The 20,646-nt window shown below is 36.8% G+C and overlaps 2 protein-coding genes across 5 annotated transcripts; both read right to left on the reverse strand.

Annotated features, from left to right (window-relative positions):
* Window positions 1–956: 956 nt before the first annotated feature.
* LOC120008921 (pre-mRNA-splicing factor 38-like) lies at window positions 957–6,021 on the reverse strand. Of its 3 annotated transcripts, XM_038859302.1 has the most exons (10): window positions 5,684–6,021; window positions 5,201–5,254; window positions 4,881–5,002; window positions 4,629–4,719; window positions 4,095–4,218; window positions 3,884–3,954; window positions 2,697–3,086; window positions 2,052–2,163; window positions 1,727–1,960; window positions 957–1,646 (listed from the first exon to the last, which is right to left on the reverse strand). In XM_038859302.1, exons 1-8 carry the CDS (start codon window positions 5,971–5,973, stop codon window positions 2,160–2,162), a joined length of 1,146 nt encoding a protein of 381 aa, XP_038715230.1. In that variant the 5' UTR covers window positions 5,974–6,021; the 3' UTR covers window positions 957–1,646; window positions 1,727–1,960; window positions 2,052–2,159. The 3 variants fall into 3 exon arrangements, with proteins under 3 accessions (XP_038715230.1, XP_038715231.1, XP_038715232.1); XM_038859303.1 differs by having other exon boundaries at window positions 957–1,858; XM_038859304.1 differs by lacking the exon at window positions 5,201–5,254 and having other exon boundaries at window positions 5,684–6,019.
* Window positions 6,022–6,646: 625 nt separating this feature from the next.
* On the reverse strand, window positions 6,647–16,416 carry LOC120008923 (topless-related protein 3-like). 2 transcript variants are annotated; one of them, XM_038859306.1, is made up of 25 exons: window positions 16,021–16,416; window positions 15,019–15,198; window positions 14,790–14,903; window positions 14,221–14,379; window positions 13,883–14,057; window positions 13,638–13,770; window positions 12,996–13,105; window positions 12,733–12,868; window positions 12,497–12,606; window positions 12,240–12,309; window positions 12,085–12,158; window positions 11,917–12,012; window positions 11,740–11,832; window positions 10,259–10,386; window positions 9,893–10,133; window positions 9,640–9,810; window positions 9,463–9,549; window positions 8,957–9,109; window positions 8,757–8,867; window positions 8,482–8,661; window positions 8,273–8,401; window positions 8,083–8,178; window positions 7,544–7,726; window positions 7,288–7,463; window positions 6,647–7,139 (listed from the first exon to the last, which is right to left on the reverse strand). In XM_038859306.1, the coding sequence occupies exons 1-25, from the start codon at window positions 16,098–16,100 to the stop codon at window positions 6,923–6,925; spliced, it is 3,402 nt and encodes a 1,133-aa protein (XP_038715234.1). In that variant the 5' UTR covers window positions 16,101–16,416; the 3' UTR covers window positions 6,647–6,922. The 2 variants fall into 2 exon arrangements, with proteins under 2 accessions (XP_038715234.1, XP_038715233.1); XM_038859305.1 differs by having other exon boundaries at window positions 12,996–13,114.
* Between the last annotated feature and the right edge of the window lie 4,230 nt (window positions 16,417–20,646).

Raw genomic sequence — 20,646 nt, forward strand, 5'->3', positions numbered from 1 at the left:
AGATTAATTTGAGTATTAAAAGATGTTAAAAGGCATACATGTGCTACACAAGTCCATACCTCTCTCGGATGAGGAAGTTGGCCTCGCAATATATTGAGTCTTTCAAAACAACTCGTAGCCTGCGTTTGTGCATCCAATAGTAGAAGATTGGGAAACAAGAACAAGTCAAGCCATGTCAGATTCAACTAAGTTATTCTTAAAAAATAGTATAATCAGTGTCTTGAATTTTTTTTCATAAAACGAAAGGTTTATGACAATATATATTGAGACGTTGAATATTAGGAGACCACAATCATTATCTCCAGTGATTTGAAAAGTTGTAAGCTCTTTGACAAGTCAAGAAATTACCTCTATGTGCTAATCGGCTACGGTAGCTCTTCACCTACGTTGGAATGTATAGTTTTAGGGTTTACTTTTTCTCTCTTCCTATATAAAGTGAGGGTGAAGTGTTTTTTTGTCATTTAACATGTTATCTTCTATACTAAACGCTCTGTATAAAATAAAAATGAGTTGGAGGCGTTTTAATATTATACGGTCTGCATCGTATAAGAGCCACTTTTGTATAAAATTATACTATCCAGAGATTTTTAAAAACCATCCAAACATTCGATAAGTTCATTAAAAGATAATTTTATATTATACGAAGTCTTATCTGACATACCAAACGGAGCCTTAGATCATGTGAAATCACGGGTTCATATGCCCGCCCCACATGATCCATATCAAATTATATATGTCCATTTAAAGATGGTTGGAACAAAAAACACTTAATTTGTAAGTACGTTGTTGTGTGAATCATATTGAGGATTTTTATCATTCTCTCTTTTCCTTATCTACATACTACATTTTACAGTTGATTAGACTCAAAAGTATTTTCTCAAATAGGATAAACTCATCAGTTCTGCATTGTGATAATCAAAATAAAATAAAATTATAGCCCAATAAGTAGATTTTCCTTCCAATAAACACATGAGGTAGAAGAGATAATTAGAGTGGAGAGGTATACAGATATACATTATATCATCAAAGATTTCATTGAAAAAATAATTTCCAACGGTTGTTAATCACATTTTTTTTTCCAGTTCCAACTATACCCTCCAAAACCAGCTTCATGTCAATGAACTCCAGGGGCATGAAGGGGATTCAGTGAAAACAGAAGAAGTTTAGGAGAATCCCAACAAAGTAGGAACCCATCAACCCACGTCTCTATGCACAAACGGTAATCTTCCTCTCTTTTAGCTCCCACATTTCAATTTTTCTTTCAAGGTCTGGAACATTGAAGAATATGAGAAGGAAAATGACAGAAGTTATCATTAACAAAAACACTTGCAGAACTCTTGTGAATCAGAATCCACAAGCATATTTCGTCAGCATCACCATTCCCCAGCCCAAGATTAGAGTCAAGATTCCAAAGCTGTTGATGAAGACAGTGCAGATGAGGAAGAACAATAATGGTGGAGACTGCAGTGACAGTAATGAGACTAGCCATAATCAGAGCAAAACCACCAAGAAGAAGAAGAAGGGTTTGCGTTCTCTCTTCTCCAGTGTCTTTGGTTCCAAGAAACCATCAAAAGATGAGATGGGTCATCAAGATCAGAAGCTACCTTCTATGTTCAAGAGGCATTCATTGAAAGATTACTTGGAGGCTGCCAAAGATGAACATAAGAGAGAGACAAATGTGCTGAGTTTTATTAAGGAGAAAGTCAAGAATAAGAAGAGTACTTACTCTGGCAGTAAAGTTGAAGCTGCTAGCATCTGCTGCAGTAGTAGTTCCAGCAGTGGAAGCTCCGGTCGATTGCCTAGAGTTCCATCGAGAGTACAGACGACAAGAGATAAGACGAGGATGGCTAGATCGTCACTGAGAAAGATGCCAAGTAAGAGGCTTGTAGGAGTTGGTGGAGGAGGAGAAGCAGAGATGGTCGAAGAAAATGGAGTAAGAACAGATAGTGCTGATAAGGAACTGTGCAAGAAGAGAATCTTGATGGGTGAGAAGTGCAAGCCACTGAACTACTCTGGTACACTGCAGTATGATAAAGAGGGGATGCTGTTACCTGATACTTTCTCATGGTGAGGATGAATAGCAAAGTCTAGGTCTGCTTCTCTCCAATTAGGTCCTTCATACTCTTCTGCTTTTTTCTTCTCATATTTTTTCATTCCTTCTAGCTGCAACAACAACATAGATGATTTGGGTTTGAGTTCTGTGAGTAGATCATTTTACCATTTGAATGCTATTAATGAAAAAATTAAATCAATTTCTAATATATTGAAGTGGTCAAGAGATGATCTTGCACTTCGAGGTTCCAATCCAGTGGCAGTACTAAATGAGCCATGATAAAGTTATCGCTTTGAGTGACAACATCTGGAAATCAGCAGTAACATTATCATCTCCATATACTAACAATCGTATCTGATTCAAGGTATGCGCATGAACATCTGATTGCGAAAGGAAAAAAATATGCTAGATTAACAGAGTTTAAGATTACAGTAAGCCAACTTGATAATATCAACATCCTACATTGAGATTCAGACTGAAGGTAAGAAACAAGCACAATCAATATTCAAACTGTAACCAATCTTCTTTTTATATATGGATAAGTGGGAGAAGGGGAAGGGGAGCACATACACGGTTCAAGCAATAGCCAATCTATTTACTAAATAGTGACATGCTCAAACAGTTTATGATTCACCGTGCTTACAATTTCAATGGTTTCAATCCAAGGGATGCACGGAGTCTGTTAGCTTCTGCAATCTCAGGATCTGGATGATCAGTGCCATCGTCCTTCTTCTCCTTCTTTTTCTTTGGTTCTAATCGGTCCTTACGATCCCTACTCCTGCTTCTGCTCCTTGAACGACTCCTCCGCCGACCACGGCCTCTGTCTCGCCTATCACGCTCTCTACCTTCCCTCTCTCTTTCTCGCTCTCTATCACGACCATATTCTTTTTCTTCTCTCAAGCGATAGCGGTCTCTGTCTCTATCCCTATCCCTATCCCGATCCCTTTCTCTGTCTCTGTCCCTATCCCTATCCCTATCTCTTTCGCGTCCACGTCCTCGTTCTCTATCATAGTCTCTGTCATAGTCTCGATCCCTATAGAAACAGGAAAGAATCAGGGGTGGAAATAAGAAACAATTTTAAGATATCGCAACATTCCAATGAGTTTGCACAAAGAAGGGTTAAAAAAGAGGCGCAAATTCCAACAGTCATCACCTAGAAAATAAGCATCAGTGTTAACAATCACACAGAGACAGAAAAAAAGGTTCAATGCCATATTCAAGACGAGACCAAAGACAAAGAAACTGCAAATTAGATTGCAAACAGTAATTGTTTGATCCATCATACTTCTCGCTGCACACTGCCAGTGCAGAGAAACCTGGCAGGATCACAGTATTTTAGTTTAGGAAGCTGCTTGAATTAACCATAGGCTTTAAATGCCAAGGTGATAACATTACTCAAGAGTAAGCATATGTTTCCATATGCTTAAATGCCAGCTCCAATAATCATCTACCAGCATGACTTTAAGGAAAAATCTTGATCAATGAGAAGATCAGTTCAAATTCAAAACCCAGTGGGGAAAACTCTACAATGTTATCAGCTAGCCTATGACATGACATTTAGGTAAAATTCCCACTTTTCCTCATAAGAGGAAATGGCATTTGAAAGGAACATGATAAAGGTTTACACTTTTATGAAATAACTTGAAGAAGACAGTCAGATATGACAATGTTTTAATTCTTAGACGCAAAAAAGGTATGACCTTCTATCATCTCCCCCTCAATAAAGATAACAAAATTGAACGCACTCGTAGATGAGAGAATAAATTATATTCTTCAAATAAATTACGATTAGCAACAGCAGACTACACTTACTATAATAGACAGCTTTACCTGGGTCTGTGAATATCACGTCTTCTGTCCCTATCTCTTTCCCTCGTCGGACTCCGTCCATGGTAATAATCCTATCAAGAAGTAAGAAACATGTCAATAAAAAAACAATAAGAGAAATCCACAATCAATTCGAAAAAGGAAGAGAAATCTTAAAAACTACTGATAAGAAAATCAAGATTGTCAACAGGATTGGAACAATAGATTGGCAAACCTTTTCAACATCTTCCAGCCCTTCCTCTAATTGGTCATTCTCCTCTTTCTCTTCCTCCTCTTCAAAATCATCTTCCAAAACACTTTTCCTAGGGTCTAGCGAACCAATTTGCTCAAGAGTCCACCTGCATTATCATGAAAAGGGGTCAAAACAAAATTTTAATGACAAACTTGGAAGCAAAAAATCAAAACTTCCGATGAAAGCTAGATAAAACTCATTATATATCCTCTAAGTTCATTCCACTTGCTCATCAACTCCTTTTACATTCAGCTGCAAACCTGCTTACTAATCTCTTCAAGGGAAGAATCATTATTTGTTAACACATGTTTGTGACCAACAACAGTTATCTAAAACATGCATTCTCTGATTCTTGACGATAAACAAGTCAAAAGCTCTTGGACAAAATAAAAGTTTAGAAATTAATAAACAAGAAACTATGGCCAAAGGAGAAACAACCTTTACTAAATGTAAACAAAAGTATTAAGACAAAACAATTTAACTTGAAAGCAATCGAAGTAGAGATGAGATAATAACCTTTTCTTAATACGAGGTAGAGCAATATCACATGAATAATCTTTTGTGAGGAGCTCATCAATGACTTCATCTACATGTGTCAATGTAAATTCTGTGCAATCATAGTGACCACATGACAATAGATAACAATTGATGAGAAAGATCTCCATCCAAATAACAATAAAGGCAAGTGAAGAGATAATCAGATTACAGAACGACAGAGTACTCATACAAAAAGTCACAAGTTGAATTTATTGAACGAATAAAACTTACGTCCATCAGCTAACTTTCGCCTCAGTTTACGATAGTCATTGTACAAAGGCTCTAGATACCGATAGATATCCACATCAGTCCCCGTAAGTCGGAGATAAAAAGCTCCAAGTATCCGCACATATCTGCAGCCAAAGCACTGAATGTCACTCAAATTTAAAGGATATGCAAGTGATGAACACCTAATGCAAGCAGATGTAGTATTGGGCACAAAGGACAGCAAAAACTTAGTTGAGAGTTGAGATAAAACGATGGAAGACAATTACGTTCAACTCATTTTCAAAATCCCCTAAAAATATTAGAAGTAACATCAGAAAACTAGCCTTGGAAGTTGGAACCACCAGCGACAGCAGAAAACCAGGGAGCAGCACCACAATCTATCACATAGGAAGACAAATGCAACTCTTAACACCAACTCTCTCTTCTTTCCAATTTAATCAGAAAACTCAAAAGTAACAAAACCTTACCACCACAACTACTAGACCAGTAAAGTTACACTGTCGCGGTATCCCTCAGTTTTCCCGACCCAATAAATCCCAGATTTCCCCATCTAATTCTCATACTCAACAACCAAACAAAAGAACCCAAATCCCAGTTTACTATATTTCCAATTAACAAAGCTAGAAATCCTCAAATTTTCAGATTAAGAAAATAAAAATAGCATGCCCTGTTCTAATTCGATTTGCTTATAAAGCCAAATTAAACTTCCTAGAAAAACCACAAACTTTACAGATTAATTCCAGGCAAATGAATATAAATCAAACGGGTGCTCAATCGAGGGATGAAGATGGTGAGAGAAAACTAACTTGTATTCGTCGTTCTTGATGAACTCAACTACGATGTCCTTCTCGGGCTGGATCTGGAGCATCTTCATGAGAAGGCAGACGAAGGGGGTGGGTTTTCGGTTGCCGCCAAACGTGCCACCAAGGTGGTCGATCTCCATGGCCCTGTCGACCAAGGTTTCCGCCGTAAGACCAAAGCACTGGTCCTTCCAGTACGTGTTCTGGTATATCTTCGACCTCACAATCTTCTCCACCAGGTTCTGCGGGTTTGTCCCATGTATGCTCTTCGCCGCGGGATCAGTACGGTTTGCCATTTCTCTCGAAGAAAATGGCAGGGAAACCCTATTAGGCTATTACCAGAGAGTTTAACCAAAACGGAGCGTTTTGTTCTGAAGAAAACAAAAAATATTTGTGTCACGTTTGGAAAACATTTTTGAATTTTGAATTGATTTTTAAACCGAGGAACCATACAATCCAACCCGCACCACGCTGATAACAAATAAACATCATGCTATTCGAATAATTAAGTGTGCATAAATCTCAGACCACACTGATGATAGGTAAAACTATACCGAAATATCGAAATCCATATGAGTGAAAACTAAAAAGGGACTCCTAACCCTTCTCCCAAACCCAAAGTGTGAGCCCTGGAGCCCACTGAGACCATGAAAACCCAGGCTATAAATCATATAACATCAACTTACCAGACGATTTTTTTCTCCCATTTAGGGTTCATGGTTTACCAAATGGTTGGTATTTTAAGATCACACTAGAAAGATGAAATGGTTGGGAGTTGGAAGTACTACAATGATACATATACCTGTACATTCCAATCCATTGTAGGTCACACTGAAATGTAAAGCAGCATCAATTTGTTCTAAAAGAGAGATGATGTATAACCATACCTCTCTTCCATCAATCACCATCCACACTTTCATATAAGTGTTTTTTTTTTTTATCATTTTGAGAGAACCACCAAAGAAAATATAAGAACTAAAATAACAATTCTGTTTATTTGAAATCGAAAGGAAAAGAAACAAATACTGTTTAAACGAGCTTGCCACTCTAAATAACTGGGAAATGGGGAATCAAATACAGAGTTGGGCTACACAAGGTATACAAGAAGAATGTGTATCACTAATAATCAATCACCTTCCATGCTACTTATAATTAAGAACATATGGGAACTAAAACTCCTAAATTTCTACGTGGAATTAGATTACAGAGGACAACTCTATCACAAAACAAAGAAACAGGGAAATCTCATCTTTGCAACTGATCTGGTGTGTGGTTGCTTGTGGTGGACGACGACGTCGTTCTACTGTTTAACATCCCATTATCAGCCGGTGGAGTCGACCCCCACTTCCCTTCTGATTCTGTCGGTTCCATAACTTTAACAGACCCATCTGTTAACCCAACTGCCAATTGGTTGGGCTCCGAAGGGTGAACAGCAACAACAAGTGGGTACACAGATTGACTCCTACAATAAGGATTAAACAGGAGATGAATCAAAAATATTATAGCACCATAACCACGGTAAAGGGCAGGACTGTGTCCACATAGCATAAAATCAATAATCTTATTAGGCTCTACAATTGAATTAAAAAAGTCAACGGGCGTCAACTAACCCATTCAAGACTGACTGAGACATGTATGATGATGCAGAAATGCGGCATCTGAGTTTCAGGCTATCAGCATCAAAAACCCCAATGTTACCATCAACAAACGTAGCAAAGACTAGTTGGCTATTGCAAGAGTACGCTGCGTAAGATATGGGAGCAGACAATACATCTTGTGGGATCCACTGCAAAGGAACAATGCATTTAATTGTTTGAAAATATCCATAAATGGAAATTATATTACTTCACAACAATGACCTCCTACCTGCCGAATTCGTTCCATCTTGGAGGCATCATATATAGCTAATTGGGTCTCATGAACCACTAGCATGCGGATCTGATCAGAATGGAACTGCACACGTGTATCTCCACTTGGCGCCTTACCTGCTGGAATTTGAATTGTTACAGACTTCCTTTTCTCCCATGTATCGATACTCCAAATGCAAAGCTGCAGAAGTAATGTACTACTATTAGAGCAACCATACAAGTTCAAACAATTTTGCACCTTGAATGAGTTAAAGACCCTCCCTAAGTTTCTGTTTTTCAATTAACAAGTTAGCAAATACATTAATCAAAGAGTTTGTGACGTATAGAGGGAAGTTGCGCAATTAAAAGTTGACAGCAATTTTCACCATCAAGGTGAATGCCAGATGCAATTACCATTCCTTGGCATAAAAAGGATGTCATTAACAGCGTTGTTTATCTAATAAGAACATAATTTGCAGGTATACAGTATACTACACACACAGAGATACAAATATGTTATATACAAACACAAGTAACCATATCAGGGGTTTTGCATACTTGAGCATCGGCACCAGATGAAACTAAGATGTTAAGATTGGTGGAGAAGGCTAAACCAGTTATTCGCTTCTGGTGGCCTTTCAATTTTGACTTCACCTAGAAAAATCAAAGCAGACACATCAGTTCCAGTCAAGAGCCAAAACAAGTCCCAAAAAAAATACAAAGAGAAGCGGTTGGAAAGAGTAAATACCTCATCCACTCTGACATTGTATATGTGAATGGTAGAATCCTCCATTCCAATAGCGATAATGTTATTATCCTGCGGGTGGAATGCTAAGAAGGTTGAAGCAGGGGGAGGCGGCATGAATGTTGTCATTACCTACGAATAAAGCAAGTCGTGATAAAGCATTGAGAAAGAAATGTCAATACTATCTGACTGCCAATCATGACCAGACATACCTTGAAGGTCATCATGTTAAACAATGAGACTTTTCCACCAGTGGCTGACATGACGTATGAGTCATTCTTAGAGAGTGCGATGCACGGGACTGCTTCTTCAAGGTTGACACCTATGATGTCATTGGTCATTTGAAGACCACTGTTTGGTTGCCAATGGTGTGGTACGACACTTGCAGTGGCCTTCAAAATCTCACTCACTTCAGCAATCCCTTCACCAAACAATATTCCAAATGCACAAAAGAAATCGAAGCGAGAACAAGAATAGAATGAAATACCTTCCCAGTTGGATTTTGCTCATTGCGAGACCACTTCCACAGCTTCTGAACTCCATTAGATACAAGTGCCAAAATGCCAACTCCAGAGTTTGTATATAGAAGTCGAACAACCTGGATATATACATATATAATGGTTGAAGCGGTTGATGATTAAAATGCCATGCAACCCATAAGAACCTTAAAAGCAGACTTCAACACACCTTGCCAGAAGTATCAGTGCTGTCAGGCAAGCTAACCATTCTGCACTGGCCGGGATCTACAATTTCAGCCAGCAGCCAAGGCTTCGATTTATCAATCACTTCATCCATCGTTATTGGCTTTTCCATGCTTCTACCCATTGAGTCAACACCATTCTTGTAAAAGAAAACCAAAACAAGGAAATCATTGTCTGCCAGCAAAGGATTTAACCAAGTTGCAGTAGCTTGTCAAAGTTAAAAGAGGAAATAAATCGCAGAAAAGCAGGTGGATACCAAAAAAAGAAAGAACAAAAAAAAACCAATCAAAAACTCCGGGAAAGTATTTTCAAAGTCACTAATCAAAAAAGCAAGAGCGCACTATAACTGGGAAAATATGTTTCTAAAATCGGGAGGAGACGTTAATTTACTTATACACGTTTCTTGCATTCATTGGGAATACAGATCCTATAACAATTGCTTGTAACTTCTAAAGTACATGTCTTATAACAATAATGTTTGGAAGGAAATACCATAATTGGAGAAGGCCTAACAGGGGAACTCCTCTCCACTTTACAATTGACTGGACTGGCATTTGGAACAGCAGAAGTGCCTGAAACCTGTAACCAGACATGAAAGGGAGTTATCACACATACTAGGCAAAAATATTCACAAGGAAATATTCAACAAAATAAAGAAACAACCACAACCTTCATGACAGAAGATTCAATGGGCATTCTTAGTGCTTCATAAGCCGGGGGCATATCCACCGATCTTATAATTCTAAGACCAGAATTGTTCGCAAGTACTTTGAATCCATTGTCTGCTGTTGAAACAGCAAGAATACTTCCGTCCTTGTTAAACTTCAAGCGGGGAAGTGGCTGAAGCATTTAATATAATCAGTACAGATTGTGGAAGGGAAAAGTATCATAAAAGAGATATTAATATACAAATGTAACCAACCGGGAGTCCACCCTCCGCATCTATGCTTGTCAGAACATTGGTATTTTCCATATCCCAAAACTTTATTTGGCTATCTTCACCTGCAGCCAAAAAGTGATTTTGGGTCGTGTCGAACTGTACAACACCTGCTCTCACTGATTTCTTCCTAAACCCAGTATAGGTCCTCTTTATTGCGCCTTCACTTTCATTCCATTCAACAAGAAAAGAGTCCCCCTCCTTACTCGTCCCACAAGAGAACAACCTGAAGCAATTTATGCACGAAACAACGGTAAGAAAACAATCATAAAAGTTACAAATTCGAAAACATCCAGGGATGAGAACAAAGAAACCAACTTGACAAACACAATAGAATTTCATCAATCTTACCTGCTTCCATCAGCACTGTAAAGCATTGTTGTGCACCAGTGTCCAGGAGCATCATAGTCAACTCTAGAACCCATGTTGTCATATAGCCACGCTTTTATTTTCCCATCAATAGCAGTTGAAAATATGAACTGCAATCCAGAATCAAAATGCCTTTGAAACATCTCTTCCACTAGATATAATATAAAACTACTATTATGATACAAGCTGATTTCAGCCAGTAATACCAAGTGGTGTGGACAGTGGACAACATTGCATGGGCAAAACTGTAGTGTCCATACATGTGTCATACATTGCTGACAGTATTTGTTACAAAGCAAGCACAGGCAAAAGTATAAATACAGAAGATCCTGAACCAATGCACAATAAGTAAGGCATTGATTGCGCCAAAGAGCACAATAAGCAAGGCATTGATTCTATTGTACCACCCCATATAAGGTAAGGACATTAAAGCAGAGATAGATATCATGCATCCTAGCATTAGAACTGTCATCTGTGTTGAGAAAAAGGGAGGACAGGCAGTCATATAACGCATGTCAAGGAACAAAAACAATATACAGCAGGTTGGTGTAGCCTTGATAGCAATCAGAGTGGAAGGGTGAAGGAATGTTCTACACAGAAAATGTGAATATTCAAGAACCTTTATTTGTTCCCTATCTCCTACTAGACATTATATTGCTTTCTAGTCCTGGCTTAGATCACAATAGTAAATTTGAAACTTCATAGAATGACAAACAAGAACTTGGTAAATTTGCCTCCCATTTCATATTCACAATAAATGAAACAATTTTGATCATTCTGTGCAAATGTTTCCTTCAAGATACGTCAAACAAAAATGTGCAGCTTTTGTAGGTTTTGCTTTTGGAATTTTAAAGAGTATTAAATACATTTATAGCACCTCCAAGAAGCAACTAAAAAACTCCATGTCTCTCAAAAGTACATAGCAATATTGTCTCCCCCATGACCTATTACCTAATTAGCTAAAACAGTATCATACCTAAACTAGATTCTTTTTGGGAAGAAAAAACCTGCTCAGTTATTTCAATATATTTGGTGAACTTACAAAAGTCTGTAGAACAATCTAACTAGTTCATGAGACACCAAATGATAATCATTTATTATCATTGAATTTGTAGCATTAACACTTGTAGCTCAATGATAATCAGTTCATTAAATGGCCTGTAAAAAGATATATATTTCATTCAACAAGAGTCCCACAGTAGAGGCAGGTTTGGAGAAGGGCAAGATGTGCACATGACCATAGGATTGTGATGAAGAAACTTTACCACTAGGCCAAGGGTTCTACTTCTATTGATACTAGCATTTTTACATTCATAAGCAAAAATGAGTCAGGAAGTACAAACTGAGGACAAAACATTTCCAGCGCTTATATAAGGAGACACTATTTGAAACAAAAAAGACGCTGCAAGACAAAATAAATTTGCAAAAGAGACTATATCTACAAAAACCAATGTCTCAAATACCTGAATGCTCTCTTTGTGGTGAGGACAGATAGAATAAACCGGTGCCTCATGACCTTCAAAGTGATGTAACTTTCGTCCAGCTAAATCCCACACCTGCTTCATCTCTTCACTTAGATTATATGAAACACAGTTCTCATTCTATCATGATCAGAATTTATTGCACGAATTTTCTCTCACCTTTATCAACTTGTCATCTCCACAGGTGACCACACAGAGTGTTTTATTTGGATGAGCAAAAGCCAAGTCATTCACACTACCAACATGGGCATCAATCTGTGAACACAAAGGAAACAAGTCAGGCTGCAGCTACAATATATGCCTAGATTGTCAAGTAGCAATACTCACCTCTAAATGCTGGCGTAGATCACGGGATCCAGCATAACCATATATGTGGACCAAATGTTTAGTAAATGCAGCACCTACAAGAAGGAAAACAATAAGATGCAGACATGAATCTAAAAGTATAGTCAACCGCAGGGAGGGCGGCGGGTGTCACATACCCACAAAATTTCCATCTGGACTCCATGCCACACGGCTGACAGATATTGGTGCATCTTTGACAAAAGAAGTCTGAAACAAACAATGGTTAATGAGGCTCACAATTAGAGGTCTAAAATTCTTCAGCATCAAACATTATTTGAACTGAAAAAGGCACGCATGAATATCTTAATCCAAAATGCATATTAAGTGGTGAAGTGGGCAGGGAAATATATATGTGGCCAAAATGCAATACAAAAGGCTACTGCAATATTAGAACCTGAAATGGCAATGAACATGTGGCCATGTCCCAAATCTTGAACGGCTTAGAGACCATCCTCTCCTTCAGTATAAGTTCCCACAGTGTAATCTCGCCATTAGCAGAACCGACTGCTCAAGTGATGAACATCAGTGAAAGCAAGGAAGAAGGGGAGAGGAGAGAAATGTAGCATGCAATGGATTTTTTAACTACTTTATCAGTACAAACGTGATCCTAAGGAAGATAAACAATTATACCGAGTAGTGATGTGGACTGAGAAGGATGAAAATCCATGCTCATCACTGTGGATCCTTGATGCAACGTCAAAGCTACTGTTCTTGGCAGGTCCTCCAATGACCAAGAGGCTTGCTGTCGAGGTGTTGGATATGTCACCTGACAAATAATAGCAATGAGAGAACTGGGAATAAAATAAATGAAGGTTTGAATAATTATGTAATACTTGACAAAAAGCATGAAAAGTCCAAGCAGCCTAAATGAAATTTCTACTAAATGGACTTACCTCCTCAACAGACTGGGCAGGCCGAAGTCGTTTCATTAGTTGTTCATGATCAGCACTCTGATAATCAACCAGACCTGGAGCTGTTGGAGGAGTTCTTGGACGTTTCAAACCTGATGAAACTAGTGAGTTAAAAAAGTAGACACTGTCATCCAATAAGTATCCAGAGAAATAAGGCAGACTCAATTTCAACTCACTATACATCCAGTTAAAAACTTGTGCCCTTTCCCTGTTATATACTTAGTTCAATATATGATATATCATTCTTGAGGTCAATAAACATAAAAAATTTCCAAATGATAATTTAAACTTTAAGCTCCTCGAGTATCCACTTACAGAATACATTCAACATATATCCACTCACATAATACATTTAACATATATTCACTCACAGAATACAGTCACACATATCCATCATTTGCAATGCTGGTAACTGATAGTCAATATAGACCTCACTTCATCCCTCGTTAAGTGAAAGGAAAAAATAAAAACTTGAGGGAGTCCTTCAACCATATTGGATCCCGTGCAATGTAACAAGAAAATGAAAATAGAATGTTTTCCATGAAGTGGAGCGATTTTCACATTAATGTTGCTGCACTACAAGAGCAATGTGCATCTATTAACTGCTAACTCCAGCAATCTAACCTTGATTTTGTGGAACAGGTATTGACGATGCAGTAACAACAGCTGCTTGAACGGATGACGAAGCAGAAGCATTGGCCATCCAACCGGCTAAAGCACCAGCATTAGCTGCTGCTGCAGCAGTAGGTGGGAATGGCTGTACACAGAAAAAGGAAACATAAGTATACATTAGGCAACACTCCACAAGTTATATAAATATAATTGGGTTGGGAGATGGAAAGGTTAAGCATGAGATCACAAAATCACACCCCATGAGCTCCAAGTGGTGTATAACCAATTGGCTTAGCAACAGCAGCAACGGGAAGATTGACTGGTGTCGGGGCAAGAGGACCATTTGGAGGTGTACATGTATGATCTGTGAACAAAGTCTTGATGTCTGGATTTTGCCTGGGGTTCTTGCATAGCTGGTGCTGCCAATTCAAACTACATAAACCACCAACTTGCATGTCATTTAGGGCAGTATCCTTGCTTTAAAGAGTCTGTCACTCAGAACAGATATGTACCCATACCCGAGTCTAATAACCATAGTCCCTAACTAAAAAAGAGCCAAACAGTCTTAGTTTGGTTGTTTAATACATAAGCATACCTTTGATTTATTAGAGTTCGCAATCTTGATGATTTTAGAGTAGGGAAAACAAGCTTATCGCGGAAAAGGGGATTAGCTTCTATGAGCTTTTTCAGCTCTATCAACATTATTGTACGAGCAGTTTTCGTGTCACCATACTTGGACAGCTGTTCATTTTCCCTGCATTAATGACCAGCAGACAAAAAAGGTTAGGGATATTTAATTTTAATGGTACATAGATTTACGGACTTTATAGCCCAAACAAGCAGTGTCATACTACAATGTTAATTGGATATGAAGAACTGCTGTTCCAAAAGGTAGGTGCAAAATGCAGGAAAAGAAAATCATAGTCTGATTCCTCTCTCACATGTTTCCTTTTGAAGGAATTTCTTGAATACATGTTTGATTCAGCTTCCATATAAAGATAAAACATCTAACTAAGCCCAGCTGTTCAGTGAAGCTCAGTTGAGAAAAGGTGTCTACAATGAGAATTTCCAGACATCGTAAAGACTAATTCATGTATAACTTCCTACTTGTCATTGCAATATAGAAGAAAAAAAATCCAATTTATCTTTGCAAAAAAAGATTACCTGAAGTTGCTGAGAGTCAAAAGCTGTGTAATCTCTTTGTACAGTTCCTCATTAAATGTAGAGAAGACTTTCAAATCATTCACCAGTATCTCAACACCCTTTGCCTTATCTTGCCTATAATACCAACCAAAGAGCAAAAGGGTGCAAAATTTATGTACTTTAATAGACCACAAATGCGATACATATGTGTGTGTGTGTGTGTGTGTGCAAAGTTGGAATCAAAACATACCGATCAAGTGCTTCAAGATACTTCTGCTTTCTGATTTCAAAGAATATCTTCATGGAGTATCTATTGTCATCAACTTTGGTAAATCCTGACAAATACTTTTCAACTTCTTCCCATTCTCCAGCTTGGACTTTATCTTCAAAGTACTTCATGTTGAAGAAAAATCCGGACTCTTTCTCAAGCCTGAAACAGCCAAAAAAATTTCAGTTAAGGCAAAGAGTTTTACAGCCCTTAACTGCGAAATTGAACATTCATTCTGAATGAAATATTACTAGTTTTTTTTCAAAGGCTTTCTTTTTAGTGGAGGTGCAAAAGATCCCTCGGGCATAAATTTGTTCTCTCTTGGCACCTTGTAAGTGAATTTCTAACCTCAGCCCCCACAAAACCACCGAAAACACGCACACACATGAGAGTTCTCGGCTTACTTAAGATTATCAACTCCCAGTTGATCATTTTATTTTTAATACCCATAACAGAGCATGGTCTATAGTTTACTCCTGTTCTTAAAAGGTTAAATATACCTCTAACATAGAAGTTTTACAACCAGCCCTAAACAAACACGATGGGACTAAATCCAAATAAATCAACGACACTCGTTTGAAGTTAAAATCATCACTTTCAAAATGCCCAAGACAATTTCAATGCTGAGTCTCCGTAATTTCCTATTCTTCACTTATTTCCTTCTTCTCATCGGTTCCCTCCACAACCAAGCAAATCTAGTCCAACCACCTAATCCAACCTCTAAAGCCCCCTGTCACCCAAGTTTTCAAATAACCTAGAACGGTAGAACCAAACAATTCAAAAAACTCCCCTGAAAAATAACGCCACACACTTTTCAATCCATAATAATATGAAATAAAAACACTTAAATTCAAAATGATATAAACACATGTAAGAATTTATCTTCCCTCTACAAGTGAACAAACATACACCGACATAGATGAATTACAAACATGTAGATTCACTAAAAACACGCACAGATAGATAAAGGGAGGAGGAGTTTACTTATGAACAGACTCCTTGAATTTCTCTTCCTCCAGGAATTGAAGGATGAGAAATACCAATTCTCTACTGAGGGAAGACATCCTCCAGCCGAAATCTTCCAAAACGAAGCTCTAACGGGCGTTAAAGCAATCAGAGCAGACAATAAATAAATAAATGAAGAGAGCCTTTTAATCCAAAGTCGAAAAACACCAATCAAACTCCAAATCGCACCAAATGGCACAATCACGGCTCCGAATCTGAGCTGAATTGCTCACTGAACCCGAAATTTCGAGGAGCTTCAAAAGATTCAGCTCAATTAACTACGGAAATCGAGAGCTTTTAGGGTTTCAAGAGCTGCGTAGGAGGATAGAGAGAAGATAAAGAAGAGAAAAGACTTGGTCTCGCTATCTTCGATGCGTTTGTACAGAGGCGTTTCTTTTTCTACCGACTTATATAGAGAAGTACTTCAACTTATAAGATAGCTAGCTGCACTTATCACAATCAGCTAACTGACTTATCATTGCGTGAGATTATGGGAAAAGTGAAGGTAGTGTAGCGGATTCGCAACCACCAATTCAAATCTGGTGAATATTCGCTACACACGTCCAGTCCAGTTCCGGTCCCAGTCGTCTGTACTGTCGTTTTCTCACGCTATTTTTAATATCCGATAATCAAGTCGATAAGCGCATTTTCTCACGCGTTGGTCAGTGGATCATTTTGTGTGGGACCCACTTAACTTGTTTGCTGTTTCTCCTGTGGATATAAAAGTATATATAATTGTGACCTTTCGATTATAATTAGTAGGTGGACATAAATTATTTATAATTTGATAGTCGATAAAAAAAATTAATAATATTTTGTGGGAGTGAAGGTTCAAATGTCTACCACTACAACACTTCATGAGACATCCACAAAAATTCTTAATTAAAAAATGCTTTAATTCATGATCCCATTTTATTCTCAATTTATGTATATGGAGGATAGAAGGTCACTAGATTATACACTGAAGGACAATGAGTACTGTAATTTTTAGTTATGGAGAAATTGAACTAAATATCTCATATGGAAAAACTGAGCAATAACACACAACTAAACTGAGCAATAATTCACGGATCGGGGGGACTTTCGGTACTTAAAGTACCGAACTATTGTCGTGTGTTGTGTTGTGAGCCGTTGGATTTCATAAGATAAATCTAACAGTCCACATTTTATCTATGCATCTTTTCTTTTTCCCTAACCCTTTCTCTCTCCTAACCCATTCCTATTCATGCATATCTCGAACTCCTTTCTACAGAGGGGTTCCTCATATGTATATTTTCCTTTGCCTAATCCTCAAGTTTATCTGTCTTCTTTCATACTCCTCATATGTTTGTCTCTCCTAACCATTCTTGCAGGTCTCTCATGACCATTCTTGCAGATCTCGTCCTAATCCTCATATCTATTTTTCATTTTCCCTTAATCCTCATATGTTCTCTCTCCTAACCCTTGCATACAACTCCTGTAGATCTTGATAATCCAAACAAACAATAATCATGAAGAATTAGAGTTTCGATTAGAAGCTCTTTCCTTTCCCCTAATCCTCATATATATCTCTCTCCTAACCCTTCATGCAGATCTCGTCCGTCCTAATTCTCTAACCTATCTTTCCTTTTTCCCCAATCCTCATACGTTTCTCTCTCGTACAATTCCTGCAGATTTGAATAATCTACTAGTTAGCTATATATGAATTACACTAATGCTTGAACACATATCATATCATATACATTATATGATTACTGAATAAGAGAATGATTTTGGTGCAGCCACATCAGCTTTTTGCTAAATTCTACAATTGCCATGTGGATTAATGAAAATGATTAAAATGCATATTAATTATTTTATTACAACACACAAATAACATGTATTAATTATTTTTCCAAATTTTTAATCAATTTAATGTGATTAATTAATTCTGTTACCTTTTATAAACAATAAAAGCGTGTGTCTTTAATTAGAAGAAATCATGCCGTTGACACATATAATTTATCAATTGATTTTCTTTCCTTTCTCACTTTATTGTTTAACGTCTATCATATAATTTAATCCATTAATTGAGTCATTATTCCATATACATTCACACTCATTTATAACGCTAAACGACCATATTTGATAGAACAACCTCATCTGTAACTGTTATTTCTCAAAAGTAGTGCCATGTTTAATTCTTTGAGGTTGGTAATTTCTATTTATTTGAATTTATGATGTCTAATAGAAAATATTTATTAATTTTTATGATTGCTTAACCTATATAAATTAGAAAATCTCTGTGTTCTCTTCAACTTTCTCAATGCCTAAACTAATTCTTTCTCATACAACGTATCATTATGTCTGATACCCTAAAAAAATTGATGGTTCAAGGATGAATTGGGAGGTGATTGCCCGCATCAGCCGGCTATGGGATTCTAAGAACGTCCGAAATAACAATGACCTCCTGAGTTTGGATATGCTTCTCTTGGATGCAGAGGTGATGATAGACTCTTCTATTTTACCGTAAAATTCATACCACATCATCATGATTTTGGTTTTATTTTATTAAATCTAAAACCCTTTTTTTGATGCATCAATTTTTAACTTTGACTATGCAGGGAACACAAATCCATGGAAAAATTCGAAAGCATCAGGTCGAAATGTTTCGCAATAAAATCAAAGAGGGACATATTTACGTGATTAGAAATTTCAGGGTTGTTGATAGTGATAATGCGTACAAGCTTGTAGCGGGAGACGTATCAATTAATTTTTTGCCCATCTCTTCCTTCAAAGAGCTATCTGGATATGATGGTCCTCCCATTGAACACTACAAATTTCATTTTCAAAATCAAGATGAGATAATCAAACGGCTAAACAACCACACATATTTGACAGGTTCTCATTTTCCCTACTCTATTATCTATGTCATTTGTCTTTGTTTCGCTATTGTCTATGACTATCTATCACAAATGTTAATGCAGATGTTATTGGGTTGCTCACTGGAATGGGTAAAATTGACAAAATAATTTTAAAAACGAAGAAAATAAATATTGGTGCAAAAGCCATGCAAAATATTCACAACAAATAAAAAAATACTCCTCAAAATATGCCTCTAATATAGACACAAAATTCATGCATACCGTTTATTCACAATGAGAACCAGAGCTGGAAAACCGCCACCAAAATAAAAAACCAAAACAATCAATAGAACCATATTTCTTGGTAAGAAAATGAAATTTGAAATTTCTAACAAAGTAATCTAACTGCAATATAAATGTTTTTAATGGTTAAAATTACTAAAAAAGAAAACAATTTCTTTTAAAAAAAAAACAATCACGATTGCATATGCTTCCATCCACAATCTAAAAATGCACAAATAAAAAAACGAAAATTAAAAATAAACACTATATTTACGCAACAATATAATTACAAAAAAAATTTTTCATCAATAACCTAAATTTCATAAAATTTGCAACCACATATTGAAAAACAAACACAACAATTATGCTATATTATAATTAAAAAATAAAATTACATACCGCGCAAAGCGCGGGCATGCCACCTAGTTAAATTGTATTTACGGACTGCTCAATATTTGTTTTGCAATTTTAACTTTCAATTTTGAAGAGTCTTGTTTGATTAGTGTGAGAAATGAAGGAGAATTTGCGGAAGAGGAGAGAGAAATATATGAAAGTCTGGTTAAGACTTCAGACTTGAGATGAGAAAATTGGGGGAAGAGGAGAGATAAACGTTTGAGGTCGGGGATAAATAAAAGATAGTACAGGAAGGAATTAGGAGAAAAAAACATATGAGGAAAATGGTAAAAAAAATACAATTTAAATAGTGAACCATTGGAATTACTTTACAAAATCCAACGGTTCACAAACATTGTCGGTTAATAGTCCGATATTTTGAGTACCGGACGTACCCCCAATCCATAATTCACAACTAAATTTAAATAGGAGTTTTACCCTAAAAACATATATATATAAAAGATTAACATATTATAAAAGATTAACATAACTCTTCGAAAGTGTTATTATATCCATTAATATCCTCAATTGATCAAAAATCTTTTCGAATGTTAAATGCTAAATCTAAGGACTAGACTCCTAATATTTCATATAATTTATACTTTGTCTAGTTATATGTAATGTTCTGATTGGGGAAGCTTATGCATGCATCTAGACTATTATATGTGAGTTGTGACACTTTATTTCCTCCATATAGTCATAGTCTGAGACTTACTATTTATGGAGTAGATGTTGCTAGTTTACTAAGTGGAGGTTAAACAGGAAAGCACACATTGTCACATTCATAACACATAATATTAATATGTCTGTATATTATTCTTTTATTTAAAATAAGTGAGAGAAATGCTGGTGTATTTTAAATTAAATAAAAAGTAATATACTATTAATTAATGTAATTAAGTATTTAATATGTTGTCTTAATTAGTCTATATTTATAAGGAAAAAAACTCAAAAATGATGTCCCGAAAATTATCCCACATGGCAACAATTCATCGGACCTCGTTCCTAAGCGTAACTTTACGACCATAGAATTATCCCCCGTGCGTGACATTCTTTAATCGCGTTCAAACGCCAGATGAGATCTCGCGCAATTTTAGCCGTTAGGAAA

Source organism: Tripterygium wilfordii, chromosome 11 (genome assembly GCF_013401445.1).
Source record: "Tripterygium wilfordii isolate XIE 37 chromosome 11, ASM1340144v1, whole genome shotgun sequence".
Lineage (NCBI taxonomy): Eukaryota > Viridiplantae > Streptophyta > Magnoliopsida > Celastrales > Celastraceae > Tripterygium > Tripterygium wilfordii.

Coding starts and splice junctions, on each gene's coding strand:
- LOC120008923 (XM_038859305.1), bottom strand. CDS start 16,100: ATGTCTTCCCTCAGTAGAGAATTGGTATTTCTCATCCTTCAATTCCTG. Junction 8,662..8,756: donor AGCAAAATCCAACTGGGAAG/GTATTTCATTCT, acceptor GAGATTTTGAAG/GCCACTGCAAGTGTCGTACC. Junction 7,464..7,543: donor AGATGGAACGAATTCGGCAG/GTAGGAGGTCAT, acceptor GTTCCTTTGCAG/TGGATCCCACAAGATGTATT.
- LOC120008921 (XM_038859303.1), bottom strand. CDS start 5,973: ATGGCAAACCGTACTGATCCCGCGGCGAAGAGCATACATGGGACAAAC. Junction 5,003..5,200: donor TGGTGGTTCCAACTTCCAAG/GCTAGTTTTCTG, acceptor CTTTGGCTGCAG/ATATGTGCGGATACTTGGAG. Junction 4,720..4,880: donor GCGAAAGTTAGCTGATGGAC/GTAAGTTTTATT, acceptor ATGATTGCACAG/AATTTACATTGACACATGTA.